The sequence below is a fragment of the Tigriopus californicus genome, chromosome 1 (assembly GCF_007210705.1).
Source record: "Tigriopus californicus strain San Diego chromosome 1, Tcal_SD_v2.1, whole genome shotgun sequence".
Taxonomy (NCBI): Eukaryota; Metazoa; Arthropoda; class Copepoda; order Harpacticoida; family Harpacticidae; genus Tigriopus; species Tigriopus californicus.
In genome coordinates this window covers 14,053,204-14,079,573 of record NC_081440.1, presented here as the reverse complement: position 1 = coordinate 14,079,573, position 26,370 = coordinate 14,053,204, and the positions used below count along the sequence as shown (strand labels likewise).

At 44.9% G+C, this 26,370-nt stretch overlaps 1 protein-coding gene across 1 annotated transcript in view; it reads right to left on the bottom strand.

The window, feature by feature from the left end:
• The window catches only part of LOC131886980 (protein unc-80 homolog), a 47,690-nt gene that overhangs the window by 8,456 nt on the left and 12,864 nt on the right, over window positions 1-26,370 (bottom strand). The window contains 30 exon segments of the mRNA XM_059235498.1: window positions 404-585; window positions 1,367-1,553; window positions 1,820-2,017; window positions 2,081-2,228; window positions 2,330-2,436; window positions 2,847-3,185; window positions 3,327-3,649; window positions 4,898-5,137; window positions 6,111-6,303; window positions 6,393-6,943; window positions 7,099-7,228; window positions 7,615-7,881; window positions 7,958-8,252; window positions 8,774-8,969; window positions 9,110-9,374; window positions 9,566-9,707; window positions 9,826-10,168; window positions 10,243-10,652; window positions 11,081-11,451; window positions 12,714-12,953; window positions 16,247-16,586; window positions 16,629-16,658; window positions 17,677-17,975; window positions 18,354-18,945; window positions 19,259-19,645; window positions 19,839-19,882; window positions 19,963-20,370; window positions 23,939-24,166; window positions 24,238-24,381; window positions 25,251-25,413. Coding sequence (XP_059091481.1) covers window positions 404-585; window positions 1,367-1,553; window positions 1,820-2,017; window positions 2,081-2,228; window positions 2,330-2,436; window positions 2,847-3,185; window positions 3,327-3,649; window positions 4,898-5,137; window positions 6,111-6,303; window positions 6,393-6,943; window positions 7,099-7,228; window positions 7,615-7,881; window positions 7,958-8,252; window positions 8,774-8,969; window positions 9,110-9,374; window positions 9,566-9,707; window positions 9,826-10,168; window positions 10,243-10,652; window positions 11,081-11,451; window positions 12,714-12,953; window positions 16,247-16,586; window positions 16,629-16,658; window positions 17,677-17,975; window positions 18,354-18,945; window positions 19,259-19,645; window positions 19,839-19,882; window positions 19,963-20,370; window positions 23,939-24,166; window positions 24,238-24,381; window positions 25,251-25,413 — 7,762 coding nt within the window.

The following is a 26,370-nucleotide window of genomic DNA, read 5'->3' as shown; positions in this document are numbered from 1 at the left end:
TTTGCTGTAATCATTATTCCGGCGAAATCGTTGGTGTGTAAAGCCTACTAATGAAGTCAATGAAGCAGTGTTGCATGCATAACCATGTTGAACCAACTGGATTCAAGTTGGATGCAAAGCGTCTTTTTGTTTTCAACACGGCATTGGAACAAAAGAGGAACGAAGGCCGAATGGTACGTCAATTCAAGCTTGATTTCAGGTTGTTGTTTTTCTGCTCTTTTTCGAGGATGCCATTCATCTCGAACAGTTCCTCCCATACAACTTGAAGGGAGAACTGGGATATGTATATCCTGCGAGATATTCATCTTATGGTTCTATAACTTCGATCGAATGGTTAGTTGATTGTATTCTCTGGATATGTTACTGAAGTACGAACCGAGGCAAGGAAAGCCCCAAAACTAACCTGGAATGCGACTTCGTAGACAGCAGTTCCATCCAAGGACACTGCCTGATCGTCTAGAAGAGCGATCACTTCCACAAACGCGGAACACAGAGTAGACGGGAAGAGTCCTTGAGCAATGTGGTAACTGCTCTTGCTCACCACTGGTTTGTCCTCGTTGCCGGAAATCTCCTCGTCGGCTGCAGCTGCAAGAAAGACGGAAGATTTCATCTTGATTCCAAAAAGGCATGGTTCAAAGGAACGACTTGGTCTTCCGGGCTTCTTTCATCGAATTCACTTCACATTATTCCCTTTCCTCGCCTTCTTTTGAGTTCCACCGTTGATTTATTAATTCATTTCCATGTTCTTTCGCTTCCATCCGTCGGTTTGTTGCTCGAAAGCATCCGGGGCCTTCACCCTCGGTAGTGTGAGTCTTAACCTCTTTATTTGTTGCAAACCAGAATGGAACACAAGAGATTGTGTGGAATTTGTTTTGAAGAAGGGAAAGATTGAGGAAAAGAGATAAAGGAGGAAAAGCACTCTAGACTATCTAAGTGCAGTTTGGGCAAAAAATGAAGACGGAAATCTTCAAGGGCGAAAGGATCGTCGAGTACTATTGGGACCGAAACCCCGAGAGGCAATTTCAAGTCCTCGAATCCAGCTACCAATTGAATAAATTTTCCACGAGACAGATCTTACATTCCGTTGAATGAGAGCAATAAATTTCCTGGTCCAAAGACCACTTTCCTGAGCACAAATTTGCAATGCAAAAATGATCCCGGAGTGTCATCGGAGAACGAACAGTCTCACACTCTTTCACGGGAAAACTCTCGAAGGATCGAAATCAATCTCATGACTTGGCATTCTCCAACGATCTCCCTCTCTTTCTTCGGAGAAAAAAAAAGTTCCCAGTCCCTCCCAGTTCTGTAATGCACGCTCAAATCTCATTTGATTAATGCATTTTGAACCGTGGCGATAAGAACTCACTCTCTTCAGGTTCTTCGGGACTTCCATGATATAAACTAGGCTCATGAGCAGCCCGAGTGAGAATGGGCACGGAAGTGATGTGAAAGTTTTGGCGTTCCCTCTTCCTCTTAGCCTCTTCACTTTGAAGAGCGCTTTGAACCAAATCGCTTTTTTGCTTCTTTCGACTGGTGGTCGTGGCGAGCAGCATCTGGAATTCAATTACAGAGACATCTCGAATGGCGAATGGGAACGGCGAGTTTGCACATGATTTCTTGGCCTCTCTTCCAATGACAGTGATGAGAAGAAGGGCCAAATGAGGCTTGGTTCATGTCCTCACCAAATGGGGCAAAAACACGATAAAAGAAGGGGAACAGAAATGGAACTGGGAATGGGGCAAGGATAGGACAAACACATTTCTAGACACTTGAGAGGACCTGTGTCCTCACTTGGTTGGTGCTTGTACAACTCGCTCACCTGGTTCCGCTCGTGAATGGTATTGTTGATTTTTGTTTTGATCTTCGTCTCCCAAGGTGGATCAATGACTAGAGTGTTCTCAATTCCCAGTTTGGGACTTGGCAGAGTGAACTCAATCTGAGAGGGAACAACTTTCATCGAAATTTGTCCGTTTTCCTCCAATCGTTGCCAAACTTGATGTCGATTCCGCCAAAGAGTCTGCAATGAATCGAGCTGAATTGGAGCTCAAGACTCAGCCAAGCGTGATCTTTATCTTCTTACCTGGAACCTGTAGATCGCATTGATCCTTTGATCTGGCAATTGGTGGTTCAGTTCTGAGCTGATCAATGCTGTTGTATGAGTCGGGACCTTTACTGAGGACACGATGAAAATAGACGCTGCACTTCCAACTACATCACGATCCGACTCTCTGTTTCCCATAAAACGAGCAGAAGAAATGTAAGCAATATGTCTTGGTTCATTTTTTTGCACGTGGAACAAACATCCGTCATAACGATCATTTCAGCTTACCGTAAAAGCTCCCAAGCAACAGGCAAGACATCAATGAGCGTATCATCGGGTAAGATACATGCACTCTTGTTCAAAATTGCCATTGGAACATGGAACAAACTCCGAACCTGAAAGAAGAAGTGAACCAGAAATAAGCTAGACTGTATATGAAATGAGGAAGAATCAGGCTGTCTTGGAACTGTGAAGAAGAGAAAGTTGATGAGAAGGCTGAACTAGAACCCGGCAAGCAACGCGCGGGAACTTTTCTGCCGCTGACAAAATTGCAACTTCTCCTCTCTCCAACAAATCCAGTACTTTCGATATTTCTGCCGAATGTTATGAAAGAAGCCATTTTGGTAGTTCCGAGACCATGAAAATCCCTAGACATTGAAAGCACTTTGTCTGATAGGAAACAAACTTGATCAAGGCCTGAAGAGATGGCATGCGCAAAAAGATCACTTTACCAGTGCTCGTTTAACATGATCTATTACCAAGCTATCGGAAACGAATCGTTTTGGTCAAATCAAGTGGAACTCACCCGGATCCTCAGGTACTTGAGTACATTACTGGCACAATTCGTCTGATACAATGATTTCTTGTCTTGAGGCTTTGCCGATCCATTTTTATCCTCGGTTTGAGCTCCCGTTTTGGTCTGAGCATTAGCGTTCTCGCCGAGATTGCGATGCTCTTCGGTTCTATTTTCGCCAAATGTTTGTTGTTGGCGACTGACCGAACATTCCCGTTTATGATCAGGCGAAGTGCTGTTGCTGTCTCCACTTAGATTTTTAGAAGATTTGGTTTTCTTACTCGGCCTCCTGGGGGCAGTGCTCATGGACGATAAGAGTTCCTCCGAGTACTCGACCTCATCGCCATAAATCTGGAAAGAATTAGGAAAAAGGTCAGCAGAGGCTCGTGCAATGGGGCGGGATGGCTCGTTTCTGTCTGTCTTTTTCTTTGTGGAGAGGAGCAAAGAATAGTCGAGAGTGGCCATTAGGTTAGTTAGTTTGGCCGTTCCTACCTTCCGCGTGGCTTCCATGATTCTTTTTGTGGCTCTCATTTGCCTTTTAAAACAATTAGGATGACAGAAGCCCTGGTGGGTGCAGTAAAAGTTGAAGCTGTTGACGAGTTTGGTCACGGCCCTCAACCAAGGCATGTTCTCTTCCAGTCGATCCAATTCATCAGGTATATCAAAGAGGGGGCTCTCGGGTTCCTTGTCCTCGTTAAGATCCCCTTGGGAGGTATTCAGGGGAGTTGAGTCAGCGTTCTCGTGGTCAGAGCCGTCCGAGGCCGAGATTGAGGACACTTTCCTCTTGGAAGCTGAAGAGTCGGTACGTTTTAGGGCTGCAAAAATGGGCTTTCAATTAGGAGGCAACCAAGAAGAACCATGGATAAATACTATGTACGTAAGATGATGGCTACGCAGTAGCAATGTTCTTACTACTACAGATGATCATGTTGATTCGTTGTGATGAAATGTAAGATAAAAAAGAATTGTTGACTTGACTGACAGCTGTCAGCTTGCAATTCTACAAATACGTACAAGAATTGTTCCAAAAAATGTAAATGAGGAAACGTAAAGAAACCAACGTGATCAAAGTAACAAAATGTAGCTCAAGAAATATGTGGCCAAACTTTGAACGCTAGTGCTCAAAGTGAAGAAAGAACGTGACAAAAATAGATCAATCGGTGCGAATTGCGGCTCAAGACACGTCTTGAGCAGATAAGGATCCTCGAATTTTTGCTCCTTTCCTCCTCCATTTTTGAGCCTTTCCGCTGGCGATTATTACATTACCAAATCTGTTTGTTACATGCAGGATGCTTTATAAGGCAGTTCGAAGAATACCTGCATGAGTTTTACCTTGAGTTAAGTTTTATATTTTATGCCTGAATCATCACATGGTTGGTATAATATTCATAGCATGACAGATAGCTCCATGCCAACCGGAGCAATCGTTAACTACGGAGCTATTAGGCTGGTTTTTATGTATATCGAGAGTTAACTATTTCTTAAGGCTCATTCCGGGTCTTTTCGATGCCAGGCAAGACATGCTTTCTGCGCCAAAGGGATCAATGGCATTACCGAAAATTCAATTCTCGGCAGGGTATGTATATACATATGGGAGAAGGGATCAGGGAAATCTTTAAGTGGTATATATTTTATATTTATATATCAATAGGGATTGTTGTATGTGAAGAATAGGAATATAAGGATCAACTATTGTAAGCAAGCAGCAAAATGCACTCAAAACATAGTCATCAGGCTGAGAGGTGGAAAAAGTGGGAACGCTACTGAGTGTCAATGTATGGTACACGTGGTTGTGCCTTAGGCTGTAAGTCTCATGGGTGTTGGTGATGAAATAAATTGCAATCTAAAAAAACCCCGGTCTGGCAAAACGTCGGGGGCTGCGAGCAAAAACAACGCAAGCCTGTCAACTGGTTCACGACAGCTGACGCGGAGTTGAGGATCAAACGGACGGAGGCATTGATGTTCAGCTGATAGTCAAGCCCGTAGCCAGAGCGCTGGTTGCGCCTACTCAAAGGCCGCCCTCACATATCTGGTGTCAATGCGCTCCATCCCTGTTTCCTTACCCAGGCGATTGATAAACATAGCCGTCCCGGTCAGCTTTTTCCACCTTGAGAGTGCAGTTGGCTTTTTAAAGGCAACTTTAACTTCCGACGCGGGGTTATTGGTCGCGGAAGAAGGGGCATGACTGCTGCCAGCGCCTCCTCCGGCATTTTCCGGGTTAGTAGAAGGAAAATTCCCCGCATTCACACTAGTGTGAGGGGGTGAGGTGGCCGTGGCTGCCGCTGTTTGGGCAATCATGGCTGCTAGAGTGAGGAAACAATAACAAAGGCAGGATTTGAATTGGGTGTGAGTAGACACGTGTCGCGATTGGTCATTGAAGCCAGAGGTAAGGGGAGGGAGGGTTTTAGCGATGAGGTGAGGCGCCACCTGCCACCTCAAGTACGTAATAAGGAGGTAATGTGAGAAAAATCCGTGGCCAGGGCCATAGGATTTAATGTGCTTGAAAGCGGGCTCATTCTCAAAGTGAATGTCAACCTCACCTCACGAGGATGGTGGGTGGGTGTTGGCGGGATGCAAATGGAAAGGTCAGGGTCAAGTTCAATGTGTTAGGGTCGAAGGGAAAATAGTCGGAGATACATAGCGTTCTTGATAGTCAATGATTGTGCCACATGGAGTGCTCGTTACGATCATACTGAATGATTTCTAATGAGAGTGGAAGGTGTGTGCTAGGTCAGTCAAATGTCCAATCATTGATGGTATTGTTCAAGAAGAGTCGGTTCAGAGGGGAGGGGACTTGCGATGGTCACATGGGTCCAAATCCACAGGGTGTCACAAAAAAAATCGTCTTTGTGAAAAATTCGAGTTTAGCATGTCCCTACTATTTTCAGTTCCTTAACTTGGGTATTGGAAATGAGAGAAAAACACGTTTGTGAAGTCTTCGCCTAAACGAGTTTGTTACGTCGATAGAAAAATATCATTCGGACATCCTGATTGATTGGAGAGGGCCCCCAAGTTCATATCCCATTGAAGAGGAGAAAGAAACCTCCTCAATTCATTCCCTAGAGAGCCCGAGGCAGCGAGCTGTCAAGATAACTGAGAAGAAGAGTCTTCGTGGCCATTTCCCTGCTTCTGCCTTTTCCTCCTGCTCATCTCTCTAATCTTCCAATCTCATTCTTGAACGTTGGTGGTGGTTGCTCTGACATGCCACCACCAACTCAGTTTGCTGAGAGAGATGTAGAAGAAGGTCAGCAGAAAAAAGTGGAATTGTGTGCTTACATTCTGAATCAGGGTCCCGCCGGCTCCTGTCTCGCTTCAACTGGCTCCCGCCAACCCCTGTCCCTCCATCATCTGGTTTCTTTGCCAAACGAATGCTTCGCCGTCGGAATGACCCTTGTCCGTGTCCACTAGGGCCTCTTTTTAAGAAAGTTTTGCCTTGAGTGATCCGTGCTCCGCGTTTTTCCTCATCGCCCTGGAGGTCAAATTGGGCAAATAATAATTCAGCACCAAGACACTTTCTCGTTAAAATCAAGAGACTCGTCACGGCCCTGACAATCTTACTTGGACTGTCAGTGTAGAGTGTCCATTGGCTACCAGGTTAATATCCTCTTGGAGCACAAAGCTGATCCTTCTTTGACTGGCAAACGGTTGGTCCGTGCTAGGGTTACCCGTGGGGGTAACGGCAATTTCCGATGAATTGCAGGAAGGGACACCACCTCCTCCGCCGCCGCCTCCACCCCCACCCCCTATGACCCCTCCCCCATGAGGTGCACTGCCTGCCAGGGCCAGATTCCCGTGTTGCGATATGATTGACTGGCCTCCGGCCAGTGACTGGGCGGCCATGGACCATCGACGGCCACTTAAACTTAGTGGAATAGGTGCCTGATCCCGGCTCTGTGACCTCGAATCGGACCATTGTTGAGCTCCACTGACCATAGCAGCTGCAGAGGCCAGACCTCCACCAAAGCGATAGTCTCGAGTTTTGGCTTGCTGATGAGGCTTGGGTAGAGCTCGGTACGACTCTCGGAGGAAAGTAGTTATCTCCAACAGGAGAACACACGCCACTAATCTTAGAGGCATAGGACACCCTGTGCCATGGGGATTAACAGTGGCTGGAAAGAACAGAAATGTAGAGGATATATAGACGGGAAGTTTGTCATCTGATAAGTCTTTGAGATACTCGTCAAGTTCCGAGTTTCCACCAATCCAATCCAATTTCTCTTAAGATAGCAATCACATTTGGATAGTAATAACTGCACCACCGTACCTTCGTCCAAGAAATCCTCATCTTCATCTTCCAAGAGCAATTGCCGTTGTTTAGCCTCATCAGTGGCCATGGAAACGACGTTATTATGGCTCTCCGCATCCAGCATCTCCTCAATACGACTTCCCAACATCTAAGGAAAATCAAGAGAAGAGAAAAGGATAAAAAGAGGATCCGAAATAAAGGAAGAGGAAAAAAGAAATGTTTTCGTAGAGAATGTTAATGATCTGTCTTAGGAGGCAGACGAATAAGAGGAAGAAATGAGGCCTTTGTCTTTACAGCTGTTGTGCCTTGGGCGAATTCTCTCTCACTCTATTTGAGAGAGGGAAGGAGAGAGAGAGAGATAAATTGCTACTGGATCTTATCACGAAGGAGTTCCCTGATATCATAATTTGTTTCCAACACCCACCATAAATTTCCTGCCCAAAGTCGGATGGGTAGCCTCGTGCTCAAAACGAACGGATAACTCCTTTGTTTCCTCTTTTTGCTCTCCTGCTCGTTGTTCGCTTCAACACTTACCTCTGCCCATTGATGGAACAACTTGCTGGCCTGTAATTGTAAGGCCTGTGTTTTCCTCTGTTGGATGGTCTGTTGGTGTATGAAGTGTCCTGGTCCAATGGATCCACTTTGATGATGCCCAATCGGACCGGAGGCGCCTTTGCTAGACCGATATCCCGTGGGCGTGTTCATTTTGAGCCACGTGGGCCACTGACCTCTGTTGCATTGATGAACAAAGTGGGCACATTCCAATAGGTAGCACACGCGAGTAATTACGGGTGCTTTAGGCTGGGAAAACGGAACAAAAAGAAGTAAGCCACCAATGAGAAAGGAAAACACATGTGGAGCCCAAACCATCTCCTACCAAGTCCAGGAGTCCAGCAATGAGAAGGGGATCAGGAACAGTGCCAGGGATACAAGTATCGAGAAGAAATGAGAATTGACCCATTCCCGTTTGAATGGCGCCAATAGGGACTAAATGGCGTTCACGGAAATAGAGCGTGTCGGAGTCTCTCCCAGTGCCCGTCTCGAACTCGTAGGAATTGCACCGACTCAACTCCAAGTAGTGGTCATCCGGGTCGGTGTCCTTTTTACGCCCACGGTTCATCCCGATCCGATCGGAAATAGTCTTCTTGGCTTTTTTGAGCATTTGTTTTCCGCTGCGGCATAGGAAGTTACTAATGATTGTACTACTGTATTGCAATGGAATCAGTCATGAACTCGGAAGGAATGTTATCGTGTCTAAAGGCTTGAGGGTTTCCGCCCTAGTCTTTGACTTGGGATCTGTGGGGAAATCCTCGACATATTTCTCTTGTTTGACAGAAGTTGCTGGCGTGGCTAACTACGTTTGTGCATGATAGAAACGGGAGATAAGAAAATGTTGGTGCACTACGTAGGTCAAAATATTCCCCTTAGGCTAGGGAGTGTTCTCAAGAAGTGTAGTCGGGTCGTTTCTTTCAAGAAGTAGCAAAGTTCTCGTAAACTTCATCCAGGGAAATTGATTTTGTAGAAATAAGGTCGGAAAGAAAGATAGGTCGGCAAGCTTTGCTCAGCTTCGCGTAAAAAGTTTTCTGTCCTTGAAAGTTCCGTTGTAACATGTCTGAGAATACCCAGTCTTTAGACTAGCCCATCAAGACAGAGGCTTCTGATCCATCGCTAGAGAGTAGGTATGAAAACCTACCCTGAACCACTATTGGCTGTTTTGTGCATGTTCTTCACATACAATGAATGCTTGCGAGTTGGTTCGCTATTGGACGTCACAAACTCCCCGCTATCCGGAAGTCCCCCTGCTGTGGAGCCGGCCAGAGAATGACCTCCGATCGTGGAGAAGCCATCATTGATATCCTCCAGGCCCTTTCCTGACACCCAATTGAAGGCTGTAAAAAACACATGGGTTTGACGTTGGTGCGCGTGATCTCCCAAATCTAGTTCTCGTGTTTCGAGAACTTTGCTGGTTCTAAGGGGTCACCAAAAGCCCCTCGGCTTAGCCTCAAAAACGAGTTGTGTAAGTCCTTACCCATTTGTATTCTAGAGACCTTCCTCTCGGGATTAGAGTCGCTACCACCCCCTAGGCCAACCAGGCCTGAAGAGGCTCCATTGGACCCAGTTCCTCCGCCTCCACCTCCGCCTCCGCCTCCTGCTCCACTGGCGCCTCCGCCTCCTGGGGCGCTGTTCCCGCCTCCTCCGCCTAAAGCACGATGGAAGACACTGTGTTTTTTGGTGAGGGACCCTGCCGGGCTCCCCCGTGTGAGAGGGCTCTCGTGGTCATCGCCGACTACATTCTGAAAAGATATCAACGAAATGACGTCGCTCTAACCCCCGAGGTTTTTCCAACATTTCCATAATGGTACCATTACGAGTGCAAGACAACGACTCCTTGGAATTGTAAATTACGTTCATTTCATTAGAAATGGAACGACATTGCCTTACAAAGTCTTCTCTGTGTTCCCTCATAGTTCCACCTCCTACTCACCATATTGGCCGTCGAGTTACTCTTTTTCTTGAAAACAGACTTTTTGTAGATTAGCCTTTCGGTCTCGTCAACGATACTGCATGAACCTCCCGGCGAATCGCGAGAGTCAATGTTTGGATAGGAAGAACCCACTGGATATCTTCTGAAAAGACAGATAAAAGGAAGGATATTCCAAGAAAGACCTAGAGGCCATAACAACGAAAGGACGCCTGCCACGAGCAATTGTATTGGTATTTGGGATGAGCATTCATTCTACTCACTGGTTGCCGTGCTCGACTCGACATTGAGTTTTGATGATGTTTTGAGTGGACTCGATCATGGCACTAAGAACCACTCTCCGAAAGACGCCGCCATGAGCTACATTGACGTAATTCATGAAGGCTCTCGTATCACTGTACAAGAGGACATTCTCTTGGGATTTGAGCCAGATGAACTTTTCAATGATGTTGGTGACCAGTTTCTTATATATCACACTGATAATGGTATTCTCAACCAGCCTATTCGTTCCCATTCCCTCGGTGGAATCGCGTCCGAAATTGCTTTGATACGACACACTCAATTCTTGGGTAGTTTTGGCAATGCGCTTTTTGAGCCCAGGAAATTCTATGAACCGAAAAGAGACACCCGTCGAAAGTTCAACGATATTCATTCGAAGGTTCGTTATTCAAAGGGCTTACCTGGATTAGCAGAAGAACCAGTGGGCGAGTTACTGTGATGGTTTGGAGCCATTCCACTGAGACCCAAGGCTGCCCCTCCAGAACCTAGAGGTCCCCCCATAACAGTTGACGAGGGATCCACACAGAATCCCAGATAAGCATGAAAGAAGCTCAAGAGGAAGGCAATATCCCTCGTGTTGACGAGAATGCAAATGAAGCGTTTGAATTGAGCTTTGTCGTACCAAAGGAGACGAGACAGCAGAGAGATGGCTTTTATGCGTTGGGCCTCAAGGTTGGGACATGATTTGACTCCACTTCCAGCCTGGTTGCCTTCAAATGTTGACTGTTGATGTTGTTGTTGCTGTTGTTGTTGAAGCAGGGAAGGCTGTTGCATTACGCACCCGTGAGGACAGCCAAATATTTTGAGCAACCTAAAAAAAAAAAGTTGACACGACGTGTTCGCTTTCTCGGGAGTGGAATAGACATGTGGTCCCAAATCCAAGTACAAAGGGGATTTTTCTCCTTGCAGTCTCTTATGAGTTTTCCCCTTCGTCTTCCAAAACCTTCAGCTATACTCTTCCTCTTCAAACTCTGTATTCTGTGCATCTGGCGCTGACAGACAACCTGAGTGAAGCTTCGCAGAAAAGTTTGCTCGACTCTTTGTTGCTTCAGAGAGCCCAGAGAAGTGAGCTCTTTTGAAAAGTGTCAAGAAGAAGCCAGGCATAACTAACACGTTCCTTGGCTGACTCACTGACTGACGGACTGACTGGCTGAGGGGCTAGCTCCCAAATGCGCGATGGGTCACTCTCAGCCTCCCCGGAAATGGAACATGAGAGATGCATTGACCTTCAGAACCTACCGAACCACCACATCCATGAAGGTGTTGTGCAAGGACAAAATGCCCTCGGAGTCGTTGGGATCCTCAGTCTCGGTATCTGTCTTGTCAGATTTGCCACCCGATCGCTCTTTGTCATCCCCCAAGACCGACGAGCCCTTGAAGGAATCCTTATTCTTCGTGGTCTTGGATCGTTTCTTGGTGCTTCTCTTCCTTCGCTTCATGCTCTCTTTGGTGTCCTTGGGGTTCTTCTCTGGTTGTGCCTCTTCTTTGCTTTTTTCGGGCTTTCTATTTGCAAGAATTCCAAAGTCAATCAATGAGGACAGGATTGAGAGCAAGGCATCACACACTCGCTGGGTGCAAACGTGCTCCCGGATTGAGATCTTGTGAAGAGCCTGGAAACAAGAACGCATGTAGGATAAAACTAGTGGATCTGGTGAGGGAAAACGGGGACATTGAGAAAAATGTGCACATTAGGACGTAAGATGGCTTTACATCATGGGTTGTCAAAGTCAGGAGCTGCTAAAGCGAGACGCCTGGGTCTTCTATTGCCTAAAGAAAGTGCTCTGCTTTCTTTTCTTTTTCACAACAATGGTTCGACCTTGTGGCAGACGGATAAGGGGTTCATTCATAAAGCGAATACACATAATGGTAATTTCTGTGTCCTTATTCTGGACTTGTTTCTTTCCTGGGGGGAGCGTAATAGCCTCGAAGTTCGAGAAAAGAGGAGAAGAATAGCACCAAGAGAGCGACAAAGATGGGACACATCCATCTACCTAAAAATGGCCGTGATCAGATCCTAGAAGCACGTCCACAGTATCCATCCCTTTGCTTCCAAGCCAACAATGGGCCTTCTTTCCAGGCTCGAGGCTACAAGGGCTTCAGACTTCAGAGCGACTAAAAAGAAGAAGAAGAAGGAGGAGAAGGAGGAAAGACGGGATCTCAAAAGAATTTCTCCACGCCTTCCTTCTCAGTCCGCATCTTCTTACTTCTTTCCCTTTGCTCTGCTGGGGTCCTCCCAATAGCTGGTCTCTCTTTATAGAGGCATTCATCCATTTGCATTGATGGATTCTTGACTGCTAAAGACGAGAGAACTAAGGCCACACATCACTAGGAGCAGTTGTTGTACGTAGCAGTAATAGTAATAGTAGTGCTAGTGCTAGTGTGGTGGTAGTAAATGTGGTGGCATCAGTAGTGGCTACTGGTGGTGGAGTTCCACTTGGAACAGAACTCGAACGCAGTCTGTCTCTACCATTCGTTCGTCACTGTACGTTCCGTGGAGACGACCTCCAAGGCCTCTGGTCTGTGTTCCCTCCCTATGAATCCCCCTCCTTCATTCTTCGTCTCTCTGATCCTGCTTTAACAAGACAGAGAAGGAGAAAGACAGAGAAAAGCGAACTGATGGAGAGCAATCGATTCCCCGTCGTCCTTCTCCGAAGAAGAAGAAGACTAAGCAGCCCTCCTCCCCCTTAGGGCCCTACGGAGTTTGAGCGTTGCCGAATGGTATCCTAGCTGAAGTAGGTCGATGCAACTTGTTGGTTGGTGGTGGTAGTGATGCTGATGCTGATGCTGATGCTGATGACGATCCCTCTCTTAGATCAATCAGACAACAAAGCCTCTCGAATACGAGGGAATCGATTGGGATGGCTTGAATTACCTTTAATAGCACTACGAAATCAATACCACCATGGCGGTTGATGTAGAAGGTCGAGCCAGGGGCCTCGTTTTGATTGCTGGTTTGGTAGGACACCATGGAGTCTGTTCGGGAGCGATATTTGGGAACCACCATTGTGGCCACTGGAGGATCACCTCCGCTTGAGGTGGGAACCCCAATGGTTATGGCCGGATGTTCCACCACATCATCATCTGGGTTCTCAGAACTGTGGTACGAGCTCAGCTGGAAAAAATAAAGGCCAAATATTGTTTACCAAAGATGAAAGAGTCGTGAAGATTTGGCGGTGCTGTGGTTTTGGCAGGAAGGCTCAAGAGTGCATTCGACTGTAGTCGCTGATAAGTCCTCCCTAGAAAGACCCTAAGATGGACCCAATTCACGTCAAGAAATAGTTCATTATAACCTCAGTTTCAAGATCATTATACGCCATTATGAAAAAAGTATCCTTGAATACAGTACACTCGACAGACACACACCTCTAAGAATGGTTATCTATGCTAAGAAGCTCTTTCTTTCTGGGTCTCTTTCCTTCCTTGTTGTTTTTTTGTTATTCATTGCATGTCAGATCTGGTTATGACGGAGGACATTGATAGATCACTCCAAGTATAAGGAAAACAAAGACACATGGACTGTAGAGCCAGAACCCCAGAGGAGAATGATCGATGCTTCACCAATCTTGCTCTCTCGGATATAATGAGAAATTGAGAATGTTGCCAGCTTGAGCCGGAATAACTTCATTATGGACAAGATGTGGCATCTCGAGGGGCCAGAGGCAAAATCTAATTACTTTCTGAATATTTGCAATAGTTTCGAGGACGATGGGCTTTAGTCACTTTCCAATTTCCATGGGTTCAAGAAAGGCCGTTGTAATCAATACCAAGGATTTCAAGTAAATATTCATAAAAAAGAGGCAGTCTCTTTCAGTGTTTTCCAATTTCGTTGTGTTTTGTAATCGTTACCTTTGTATATTGTTCACCATTCAACCGTAGGTGTATGTAAAAAGTGAAAATTAGTTGAGTGCTTCAATCATTGCCAATTTGTTATACCGTAGTGAGAAAAAACGTCAAAACGAAACATTAATGGAAAGATGGATTCACGGCTTTTTGTTCTCATATCTGATTAATATGTTCCGACATGAGCAATCATTAGTCAAAGAATAACTCGATTTACATGTTGGATCGGACGATTGTTTTCCACTCTATTGCCATCAACATTTCGCTGGAAATTGATCGTCATGCTCAAGCAATCAGTTCATTTTGAGACCCTTTTTAGTCGCGAGCCCTCGTTTCTTTGAGGAGGCTCATTTTTCATCATATTCGCTGTTCCCGCTTCGCACTTTTGCTCGCCAAAAAATGGAGGCCGAAACAGCCAAGACAAAAGATAAATTATGCACTTTTGACTTCATGTCTTACGAACGGCGACACTGAAATCGTCCCATAAATCTCGTCGGAACGAATCTTGAAAGGCGCCTTAGACCAGTGGGTTTAGGCTTCACGGGCACCTCCAATTAGGCCCTCCCTGCATAATTTATTTGAAATTCTGCCCTGGGAACGAAAAATGCTTGCCTTGATACTTTGGAACCCACTGTAAAGCCAATAATATCTAAGCCTGAAAACAATTGTTGATCTCACCTCAAACATATATATCTATGATGATTAAAGATAAGCATAGAAGAAGTAACATAAAAGAGTAAAAATCGAGTTTGTTGTGTTTTTTTACTGGAGCTACACTGGACATTGCAACTCTAGCTGATGGAAAGCAGCACCTCTACAATCAGAAACTGTACCCTAGCAGCCGGTCAGCTGACATTAATTCGCTCTGAAAACGAGTCCGCCTGGCTAGCTCTCATCGCACTCTCTTGGGGTTACTTCCTCTATGAGAAAAGAAAAAAACGAATTTGAAGATGTTTGTAGTTGTGATGAGTTGCGTCAAGCTTTTGAAGCCAGATCGACAACTGAAGCAAAGCTCTGGACTACAGAGCGGCGCCTTCTAACTCAATCGCCACCTAACATCTGACCAACTTCGAAGAGCTACAAGAATGGTTCTTAGAAGAAATGTAAAAGTCCAATCACAATGGGATTCAGACACATAGTTACTTTAAGACAGTTGCGTCTTTTGATAATGGTACAACATTTAAGAAATAATCATGGAATGAACATACGAGTAACAACATATTATGTTAGTAACTCATTCATGATTTCAGTTAAGAGCCAGATCTTTTGGAATCACATGAACATGATTCAAACTAAAGGATTATTTTTCCCTTTACTTGATTCAGGTTTACTACTCGTCAGTTACTGCTATTGCAAGGTTAGTTTTCTGGGTTATGTTTAAAAAATAACCGGGCCCTAGGTGGTGTTTGGGTCATATGTAGTCACTTTGTACTCCAGCATTTTGCTTCACTAGCATGAAAAGCTTGATTCGACCCATCACTAGTAGTTGAACGAAAAAATAGTTACGGAATATCATAACATGACGCAATTTTCTGTCCTACGTTACCCAAGAGAATACAGGGCTGATTGTAATCATAATCTGGCACCGGCAATTGGGGCATTGCCAAAAGCATTCATAAGATGACAAACAGGATCAACTTAGATCTCATTAAATAATGGCAAGTGAGAAAAGCTACTTTTACCTGTGCTAAACAATGTTTAAGAGTAGCAGCAGCAAAAGTCTTTTAAGATGTAGTCATAACAAGTTTCTTTACAAGCCGCGGACTAAAGTGGAACCTAAAAGCTAGAACTAGATACTCTTCCCTAGAATTGACCAATTGTGCTTATAGTGCAAACATTTGGATTTTTCTTCTTGAGTTCCATGTTAAAGTTACTCTCTCAAACATAGTCGTACTTTTTTATTTACAACCAAAGCTGACAACTTTTGAAGATGATTACGGCTTGGCAAAAGAAAGAAATAAGACACCTTTTCCACTAGAGTTGAAGAATCTTTTTTGCCTCGACGCTTCAGCATCTAAAAAGACATGGTGACCTGTGAATAAGCAATCTCGTTTGGCTCTATCTCAGAATTTCTGTTTAAGCTTCTTGTGAGGAGTTTAGTTGAGGACTTAGTTTACTTCAGAGCAAAGGCATAACTTGAACCATAAGGCGACAAAGTCATTTGTCCATTCTTTATGGAAATGGGAACAAGAAGGGAGAAAAATGCCAGTTTATTCCTCTTAAAAACGTTGTTAACGTGCGCCACTTTGTATGAATCAACACTGAGATAAGACCTGGCATTTACGTCGACGATTTGGAAATCAAATGCCAATAAAAGAAACTTGGATCTAATGATATCGTAATACATCCAAAATGCCAACCTGTGGTAACAATATACTCTGTACTCTAGCAAGTTCCATTTTTTTAAGCAGTCAATTCAGATTTCATGTTTGACGCCCATGAGCTGAGAAGGTGTACAAGAAGAAGAAGAAGAAGAGGAAAAGGACAAAAGCTATTTGGAACAAAAAATAATTGACACGACCGAAAAGTCAAATCTTGAAATTTTGACTAATTTTCTTTTCTTACCTTATCAGGTGATGTTTTGGGCGTGAATTCAGTCACCATGATGATAGGTTGGGCGACCATGGATTTCTTGATCCCTTTGGCGATTCGGGTGACATTAGGTGTGCTGATCTTGCGAAGACCATAGTATCTGTGAAAAATATCATCTGGATTATCAACTGGTTTCCCACCAACAGGTTCTAAAGCGTAGGAAAGAAAGTCAGTCGAAGTAAACAAAGTACGCAATGATAGCATCGGGTTTCTAGTTACAAATGCATTTACATTATAGGATGCAATGTTTCCATTTTCTTGTCTTGTTTCCTTTTTATTTACATATGTACAAAGGGTTACCAAGACTGGCTTGCTGGATGGATGGAGAGAAGAAAAATGTCTTGGAATCACTTACCCGCTCTCCTTCAGCTCATCAATCAAATTGCTGTTTCGGATTAGGGGCAGGCAAGTAGTTTGTTTGGTGGACGTCACAGAACGGGTGTAGGGTGTAGATGAGCAGATCAGAGAGGGATTTTAGGGAACAAAGAGAAGATAAACGGGATTTCGGTGAAAGAGAAAAAGAGACAGAGAGAAAAAAGAAAATACTGTAGAGGAGATCGTTTAACGTTGGTAACGTGAGGTGGTGCTCATTTTGTGGACATACTGTAACTCTGGGGAGGGTGTGCAACTGGGGGACGACTTGATTGTTTTAGATGATTAATATGTACGATACGATCTCAATTAAGATAAGAGTAATCGACAGTGACACCATGGGACGTTGATTATGAGATAAAAGAAACGACATCGTGATAATTTGTACAAGACTGGCACGAGTGTGCTTTCCGATCTACTAGTGGTATTAGGTTTCCTTTTTTTTCATGTCTATGGAACGAACCCCCGTTTTAAGGTCTCAACGCTCAATGAACTCTGTACAAATAACGTGAAACACCATAAAAGCCATCTAACATCAAAAATGTTATGGTTCAACAAAAAGGGGGAAAAGGAAGGCAATGACCGCGAGGCTTCTTGAGAAAATCTCTGCAGAAAAACGGGGTCTAACAAGATCTCCCAGAAGGAACGGCACGTTTAACGATTTCCGACCAGAGACCTTAACTAAGGGGCCCCCTGTCCTTGAATTTCCTTGTCGCCAGCTGTGGAACAGCTATGTCGGCTCTTTTCAAGGGCAATCAAAACGGAACAAGCCATTTCTGAGAAAGAAAGAAGTGTTCAAGACAATTGTTTCAAGTCCTAGTACGAACACTCATGTATTGTACGTATGTCTCCTCCCACCAACAGACTGGACTGGCTCCCAAAGTTATTCCCTACGAGGAGGTTGGTGGGGCTCTGACTGAAACTCGAGACCACCCCAGATGAACTGAGTGGTATGGGAACAAAAGGGCGAGTTTTATGTGAACGAACACAAAATGGGGAGGAAACGAAAGGCGGGCCTCACGACTACTCACCTTAGACTGGGCATGGACTTTCCCTTGACTAAGCGTGTATTGTTGGGAAGACTGGAGTTGGGATCTTCAATGGTGGCGGATTTGATGGTTGTTCCACTGCCACCTTTGGCGCCACTACCTAGGTGGCTCGAACCAAGGTTAAAGATACCATTGGCCTTGCGACCAACGGCATAGAGGCTATTTTTGTGGATAGTGCCTGTGTCCGAACTAGATTTCTGGGGCTTAGCACTTCCCACCAGATCATGCACTTGGAGACTTTTGGAACCCGGATACAACGGAGTGGACTTGGTTTCCTCCATCTGACGGGTGAAAGAATGACAAATGTTGCATTGAAGGCATACTGTACGTTTCGTACCAATGAAAATGCTGGTCACATGCGATGTGCAATCCCATTAAGTAAAGCTCATATTTGTTGCAATGTTGGCAAAAATCAGAGGAGAGAATTTACAAACTTTCTTGTTCCCTGGTGACAAAAAATGAGCTCCCTCATCCGTGTAGGTTCTGTACGGTCATATCTAGGGTAAAACCGACATCAAGAAAGAAACCAATTGCAAAACTTTTTCTCCTTGAAGGTCAAATGTTAAACTAAAGGCCACCCCTGCAAGTTGGCTCCCAAATTTTGATGTTCGCCTTAAAAGCAAAAGTTCGATCAAATTTGTCATGGCCGAGAAACTCACCAAAGATGCTGTGGGTGCATTGGGATCAAAGTCTGAGAAACTTGTACGCGAGCTTCGACGACGAAACGAGTCCTTGGCCGCCAAGACTGTGGACAAGGTTGAATTCGAATGGGCCGCGACCGCCTTCTCTTGCGCCAAGACAGCGGCTGCCAAAGCATTGGATGCATCATCAGTTTCTAAGGTTCGATCCGATTTAGAAAGAATCTTGGACTCGACGAAGCTTTTGAAATGCTTCAGTTTGGAAACCTCGAGGCCTGTACCGATAATGGACTTTTTCCGCTTGCCTGTCGCCTCGCTGAGGCTGCATCCTCGGTGGTGTTTGTTGGCCGCCGCCTTAAGCTCATCCTCGTCTAATAAGGGCAATTCGGTGTCCTTGCTATCTCGCTTATTGGGTCCAGGATCTGTTGCCTTAGGTTGGTCTTCCGATACTTGAATGACCGGTATCGGAACGGAATTGCTTCTTTTCCGACGTCGTGGCCTCAAGGGCTCAAAGACGTCGTCATAGGCTCCACCACTACTGTCATCACTGCTCTGCTGTCCCCCTCCTTGGCCGTGTCCCTCCTGAGTAATCCCTTCCATAATGCCTTTAAGCCTGTGGAAAAGAAAATTATGTCCCGATTTTCATAAAATTGGAGAGGTTCCAAGAGCTTGTGGAGTCGAGCAGGGGCCCCAAGTATCCTTTCGTTTTTTTTGCATGTACATTCAAGACCGTGAAGTCTGGCTTGGAGAGCTTAAAATAAAACAAGATACGAGATCCTTTCTTTGCCCTTCCACCAAGGGTATAACAATCGTCTAAGTTCCCCCTTTACCAGTTCTTGAAAAATTCGAGACAAATTATGTTCCTGATGAACAACTTGAGGAGAGGACAAGTATGGATGATGCCTGCAAATAAATATGGTTCACACCTTTTGTTGAGATATGTTAGTGCCCAGAAGACTCCATCTTCTCCCCAGTGTGATATAAAGAGACAACGAATAACCGCAACGTCGAAAAAGGTCGCCAGAGAGTTCTCAGACTTGGATAGAATCCTTGGAACCACACATGGAGAGTTGAGCTTGTCCACAACGGGACTTGCCGCTTCCTTGACACTCGCTCCTCCAATAACATTGGGACTGCCGGATCCACCACCCATAGTCGTTGATGTGAAACCAGAAGGTGCAGTCAATGGACTCCCACTAAAAGATGACTGGGAGGCCAAACCCGCCACTGACGAGGCTGGTCCGCCTCCAATCCCACTTGGAACAACGCTTGGAACGTTTGGAGACGGCTCAATGGGGGAAGATGCAGAATCCCTGAGGTGGAGAAAAATCGAAATTTTGAAGCCATCATAACTGGGCAAAAAAGGCCCGGGGGATTGGAATGGGTCCCAAAGAGGTATTGAGTTGCTGGGTGTCAAATATCGGAAACGGATGCCAAGGCACTCTTTTGCAGACGGGAACTTCCAAGTCAGGCATTTCAAAGTTTAAACGCAAGAAACACTCTTACACAGATTTGAGGAGACGCGATGCCGAGCTGTCCACAGAATCGGTCTGAAAGCGAGAGAAAGAGAGAAAAGGGCTCACATGTGTGGCCATTTCATTAAGAAGACACACGCAGAGCATGCAATTACCCGCTCGCTCAATAAACTGGTAGTTTTCTCCAGGAAACGAGGTCCCTTGGGAGGAAAGGGTGGTAGTGACTCGAATGGTTGTGGAGCCAATTGAACTGAGGCCTTTAAGCCCAAAATATCTCCAATAGCGGACGTGGGAGCAGTGGACTCTCCGTTGGACTCCACAACAGGTGGGGCACTTTTGGGGAGCTCATCCTTGACATTGGGAGCGGGTAAAAGACTTCCCGCCACCACAATCCCAGCCGCAGCTGAGCCTGAGGAAAGCGGGGCCGCAACAGAATTGGCAGCGGGTGGCAACCCCGGACCCTCGCGCTTTTTCTCGGCTGCAATATTCGAAAACGATTTGGTCAATTCGGACCAAATTCCCGGTCGTTTGGAAAGAAATGGAGTGAACAAACGGTGCCCTGACTATTACGAAGTATGGAGATCAGATCTCGAGGCCCTCTATTCAGGAGCAGCAAAATCTAGAGCGAGCAACAAGAGGCGAGAATTATCCGATGGCTCGGAAATCCTCGCTCTTCTAAGCTTGAAGTCTTGGTTGCACTGTGCCAAGCAAAATGGTGGTAAGCTTTCTTTGCTGGAAAAATTGTCCGCGTTGTCTGGAATGGCACATTTGAAAGGCAAAACGTACGATGATGAAGGGCGTGACGTGAGTGCTGGATGGCACAGATTTGAGAGTGAAGAGGGTGTCTCATCCTACAAAAATCTCATACTTCACAAGCAATGCAGAGTTGGAGTGAGAGATGAAGAGAGAGGACCCAAAAATAGCTCTCGATAAAAAAACCCATAACTTTAGAAATCTGAAACACACGTACACACACGTCTTACATGATCGAGATGAATTAAGATACGTGAACATGTTTGGGAAGGCTATCAAGTATGCAAATCATGAGAGCAGACGGAAACCATCATGCATTGACAAAGGTGGCAATCAAAGGGATCAGATCGAAAGATCGAGGTGGTAATGGAGGAAGGGCATAAGGAGGAAACGCTGTTGCAATGGTGGTTGAAGTGGTAGAAGTGGAAGAAGTGGCGAAGGTAGCATTTGTGACTGGTGAGCATGTCATCCAAGGGCAATCAAAAGACTGACGACCTCCACGGCACTCTGACTATAAACTAGATCAAAAATCGAGGGTTTCCATGTCTGTGAAGAGTGATCCAAAAACAGACTAGGGTCGGAAAAATGGACCCCAGGCCAGGCAAGACTGAATTCAAAACCTAAAGCATGTGTACTACCACCAAAATTATGCATGAAGATTGAAGAGAGAGAGACAGAGAGAGAGACAGAGGAGGATGAAAGGAACCGGGGGCGAATTACGGGGTTCTCACGCGAATGAGGAGATAAAGTGACGACGTGATGTGCTTGAGCAAGTGAGTTTGAATTCATGGTGCCATATATCGCAGAAGCCTTGAAACTTTTCTGTTTGGGGAAATTTTCAAAGTCTTGTCTAAAAGGTTCGTTCTAATCGGCTGAGGGAGGAATGGTCAATTCAATGGGTACACAGAGATCTAAAGTAGACACGCTGAGCCAGTCCTGCCCACCTTCTTGAAGACTAATTTTGAAGCACTAAGCTATGGTTGAACTCTGAGATTGTTTGTCGGAATTAGGAACCTGAGCCTAGTTTTTGAAGTACAAGAGCGAATCTTAGATCGAGAAAAGATCCAACTTATCTAGTACAGTACAATGTTTGCTCGATCTACGGTTCAAACCTTGGCATTAAAGCCTGTGCTCTAGACTTGAGTAGGCTACAACAAGTCACGTTTTTGTACTGTGTTTGTGGGAAAAGTTATTCATAAATATCCCGACCCTGTTAATGAACGGAAAAGGCAAGCCCAATGGGTTCTCAGCGTTCGTGACAAGTATACTTTTGTATGATCAACAATGACATTTTTTTTTGAAGAATTTTCAATCAGTTTGACCCATTTCTCCAACTTTCTGTCACACCTGACTCATTGGTGTGTTACACTTTCTCAGTATTCCTCGGAATTTCATGATTTTTCCTTAGATTTATGCTGTGCAACAACTACACATTTTGTCCCTCAAAATCCACTACGTGTCTTCTCTAGAGCTCTGTGAATAGGACGTATCAGGGTGACAAGTTAAAAAAAATTCATCTCTCAAATTATTTGGTTGTTCAGTTTTCGAAGAAACTAAATAGCGATGATTTAGCAGTAATTACAGAGCATTAACATACCATCAAAGTTAATATTTAGAAAAACTTTTGATCTGTTCTAAAGAAAAAGGCTCTCACTTATGTTCATTTACTGCCTTTCTAGTTTTTTCTTTGTCACTCACTGACATTCGTCCTCTTATGTAATTGAGACTTAATCAGCTTTACTGGTTTTAATCTAGTGAAACCTGATTTTAGTAAATCGGGAATCTGATACCATGAATCTTGGACGCAAAAAATAAATTAATAATTGGCCTTTTTTCCGTGTGGTAATTAGAAAATTATCATTATTGTGAAGAGAAGTGATAATAATGATGAATATTATAGAAAGAGTTTCAGTAGCCTAGTATGTTGAGGACAGAGTTTTTAAAACGGTGGTAGCAATCTGTTGCGGATGTAGTAGCAGTAAGAGTACAGGTGGACGTACGCAAACGTGGGTTTATATCACCAAGAGAGAGAGAGAGAGAGAGAGAAAGTGAAAGAAAAAAAGAAAGATGGAAGTAAATGAACACGCGACCCATGGCCGTGATAAGTAAACCTTGCACGGACTGGAGAGGAAAAGAAAAGAAGAGGAAAGAGTACAGGTGGACATACGCAAACGTGGGTTGGGATGACCAAGAGAGAGAGAGAGAGAGAGAGAAAGTGAAAGAAAAAAAGAAAGATGGAAGTCCTTACCGACGCGACCCATGGCCGTGATTAGTAAACCTTTTCGGGTTATCTTTAACCATTTGCCCTTGGTTAGAATGCTGGGGCCCTTGGGTTTGGGAATGGGGCTTCCTGTCCCTGTCTGATCTCCCTCTGCTCGATCGTGGTCACAACACGAACGAGGAGGAGAAAGAGATTTAAGAGAGGTTCAACCCCAAACAGTGACAGGATAGTGGTTTGGAAATAGTAAAGGTAGTGGTAGAGGGAGGTGGTGGTGGGTGAAGAAGAACAAGAAGAAGTAGGTGTAGAAGTAGTAGTAGTAGTAGTAGAAGTAGAAGCATTGTAGTTGTGGTCAGTCGTGGTTACGGTAAGAAGTAGTAGTAGTAGTAGTAGTTTTGGTGGTGGTTGTGGACCAACATCGAAGAAGAGGGATCAGGGTAAAATCGGGATGGATTCAGGGAGGTTGGAGGTAAAAGAAAGACAGAGAAAGAGAAAAGAACATTTCAAGATGATGCTAGTAAGTAGTAATGGTTGTTCTTGTGAAAGCGGTTTGTTGTCCTTGATGTTATTACAGATGTTGTTCTCAAGTAATTGGACATTTACAGTCTCTTCCCCCCCCTCATCTTCTTCCCTTTTTAAGCTAACAAGATCTTGGTCTCTTGAAAGGAACCGAGCCACTCTTGGCTAGCTTAATCCAATGCATCATTAGTATGAAAGGAAGTAGTTTTGGTGTGCCTCCCCCTCCACGAATCTAGCCGAAGGCCCTTCAAGGTCAGAATAACGTGATACGAAACAGTAACCCAAAATAAGGAACATCTCGTTGAAGGTTCGTAAAGAAATACCAATAGGAACCGAACGACCTCGTCGCATTTGGGGATTTTTCGCAGGACATCAATAGAAGGAAGACAAACTAAACAGCCGAGTGAGTATATTTGAAGTAACAAAGAAACGAGGAAGGAATTTGAAGACGTCTACTGTTTTGTGTCGGAAAACGTACGGATCCCGTAACGAAACCTCGGATCGTTTCGAGGGAAGAAACATCCCAAGGTCATCCAAAGCGGGTCGAAACGCAAATCTCTGACTCTGATTGAGATAACAAACATAAATGACCGAACAGAGGACATTGGTTGAACGTCGAAAAGGAACGTGATTGTTCATGGTGAACTTGTCCTCGAACAAAAATTGAAGTGGCTAGACTGTTTTTGTTGTGAACACGTTACAAAGTCAAATAAGGAGACAATGAGATTGGTTAAGTGAAATATTAGATTGGTATCCTTCAGCTTGGACATGTACTTACGGTCACCAAGGAAGATTCCGTGAGCTGAGGAGCCTTTGGCCTTTTCTTTGATCTTCGTCAAGTCCCTCGAGACCTTATGTCGAGGCTTGACCTTCATAAAAAGGGCACAACAAACGTCAGAAAACTGACACTTGGCGCGAGAAGGTCATCCTTTAATCCTACCTGAGCCGTGAAACAATCTGCATCAGGATGCTGAAAGTTCCACAAGGCCTTCCAAATCTTCTTGCCATTGTCCAAACGGAAGTTCTGCATGAAATCCGACTCTCGGATCGATCCGCAAATTGGAGCGAAAAGATAGATGAAACTCTAAAAGGGACAAATGACATGCATTATGATACAGAATATTGGGCGTGTCAAAATCGGGATAGCTTGGAAGCTAATAGATCTCTCCGGTTTGCAGCCGACCCATAGAGCATATAAGATAAACCAAGGTGATGCCCAACCCAGGCACTCGAATTTCATTGCCTGCAGTTAGGCTCCTAGGGGGATAACCATTCAATCCAAATCTGTGGGCCAAAATGAGAAAACTTTTTTACACCCAAGGTTGATTCCCTTTCTTTAAGGAGCAGGAGCAGGAAGAAGAGGATTGGGTCACAATGGCCAGGCAAGAAGTGAAGGAAGAGGGGGGAAAAAGAAGAAAGAAAAGTTCCAATGAAAGTGAACAGTGTTCTCCCACCAGTCACATTGAACTCCTGGTTGGAAGAGCTCTTGGAAGAACCGTATTGGCGAGCCAACCATCTGCTGACTTGTTTGTTTGTCAGTCTACTCCACTCCGTCACTCTTCGACTTGCCTCGTGTTGGCTCAGAAGAAAGATGCCGTCGTTCCCACCATTCTAATAAGTTCCCGACGTTTGTTTGTCTGCACTCCATGTCAAGAAGAGAGATTTTTTTCCCGGAAATGTTCCAAAACAAACATTCGACCCACTCACATACGTTTTATTGACGTTGTAATGTATATCATTACGCTCAGATCCCAAGTCTCTTTAGTTATGTTCACAAGGACCAGGAAGTAGGAAGAGGAAGAAGGCCCAGTGCTCTTTTTAATGCAGCTTTTTGCGTTTCTTTCCTGAAGGAAAATGGGCCACAGCTACCTATATGGAGCGCACCTCATATACTACCTCCTGGTACGGACGAGGTGACTCATCGTAGTGTGGGAGGTTTTTTTCCTTTCTTACCGTGATAGCCGAAATGGGGAAGAGGTAAGCGAAGGGCCCCGTTTGAAGTGATCCATCATTTTCCGACTCGAGAATACATTCATCAGCGGCATCTAAGAGAATCCAATGGAGAGTGTAGAGCAACTTGGTCTCCGCACTTCCCAAATTGAAGCTGGATTCCTTCCTGAAAGAATGAGGGCAAATCCGTCAATTGGTTAATGTCAAACCATAATCCACTCGTCGTGGCCTCCCCGAGCTCATTCCCCTAATTCCCAGAGCGATGGAATTGAGAACGAAGATTGAAAGGAAAGGATTATTTTTGGATCTGACATCGTGTGCATGTTTCTCCTTCACTGGAGCCACGGTTTGCACCTAGCAGGGCCCTTCTCGACACATTTGGTTTGGTGGAACCGTCAGAGATTTGCGGAAGAGCCCAAAGCCTAATCATTTTGGCAGGCCAACGAGAACACTGGAGGTCACCAGACCAGGCAACCCTGAATCAAGATTTCCAGTCCCTCTTTTGAAGCTGCCAAATTGTTGAGAGGCACGGTGTGGTTGTCGACAATGAGCGTTGCTCCGTTTTTTGGAACACTTGCTGGAAATCGATGTTTATTGGCACATGTTCCAAATGGAAGAACGAAAAGCCCTTGGCAAGCATCCGGTAATTGCTATCTTCAATACTCCGTGTATGTACGTATTGTACCCATGCCCAGGAGGCTGAGCGAGAGTTTGCGTTCCACTTTTGGAACCGTGGTGAGGTTCACAGGTTTCATTTGGAAGCCTGGGTTGCATTTAATGCAATTTTCGCCCCAAACTGTCACACTAACCAAGTACACATTGTACCAGGCGAAGATGTGGCAACTTTGGGAATGCATCGCTGAAATTATATGCAATCCCAGCTTGGAACAGAGAATGAAAGCGAGTGTGCCCTTTTCCACTAGGGTTGTTGGAGGCGAGCTCGGACTTTTAAATTCTCCTGTGGATGGTGCGCGACTTTTCATAATTTCGTTCGGCCTTGAAGTTTGGAATGCGCACAACCAGGCTTGCTCTCAGAATATTTCCATAAGTCGACAAGAATATTTGAAATCTGTATCGCTTCGCTCTCAATCCTGAACGGGGAAGGTAATGTTTACGTTACGAA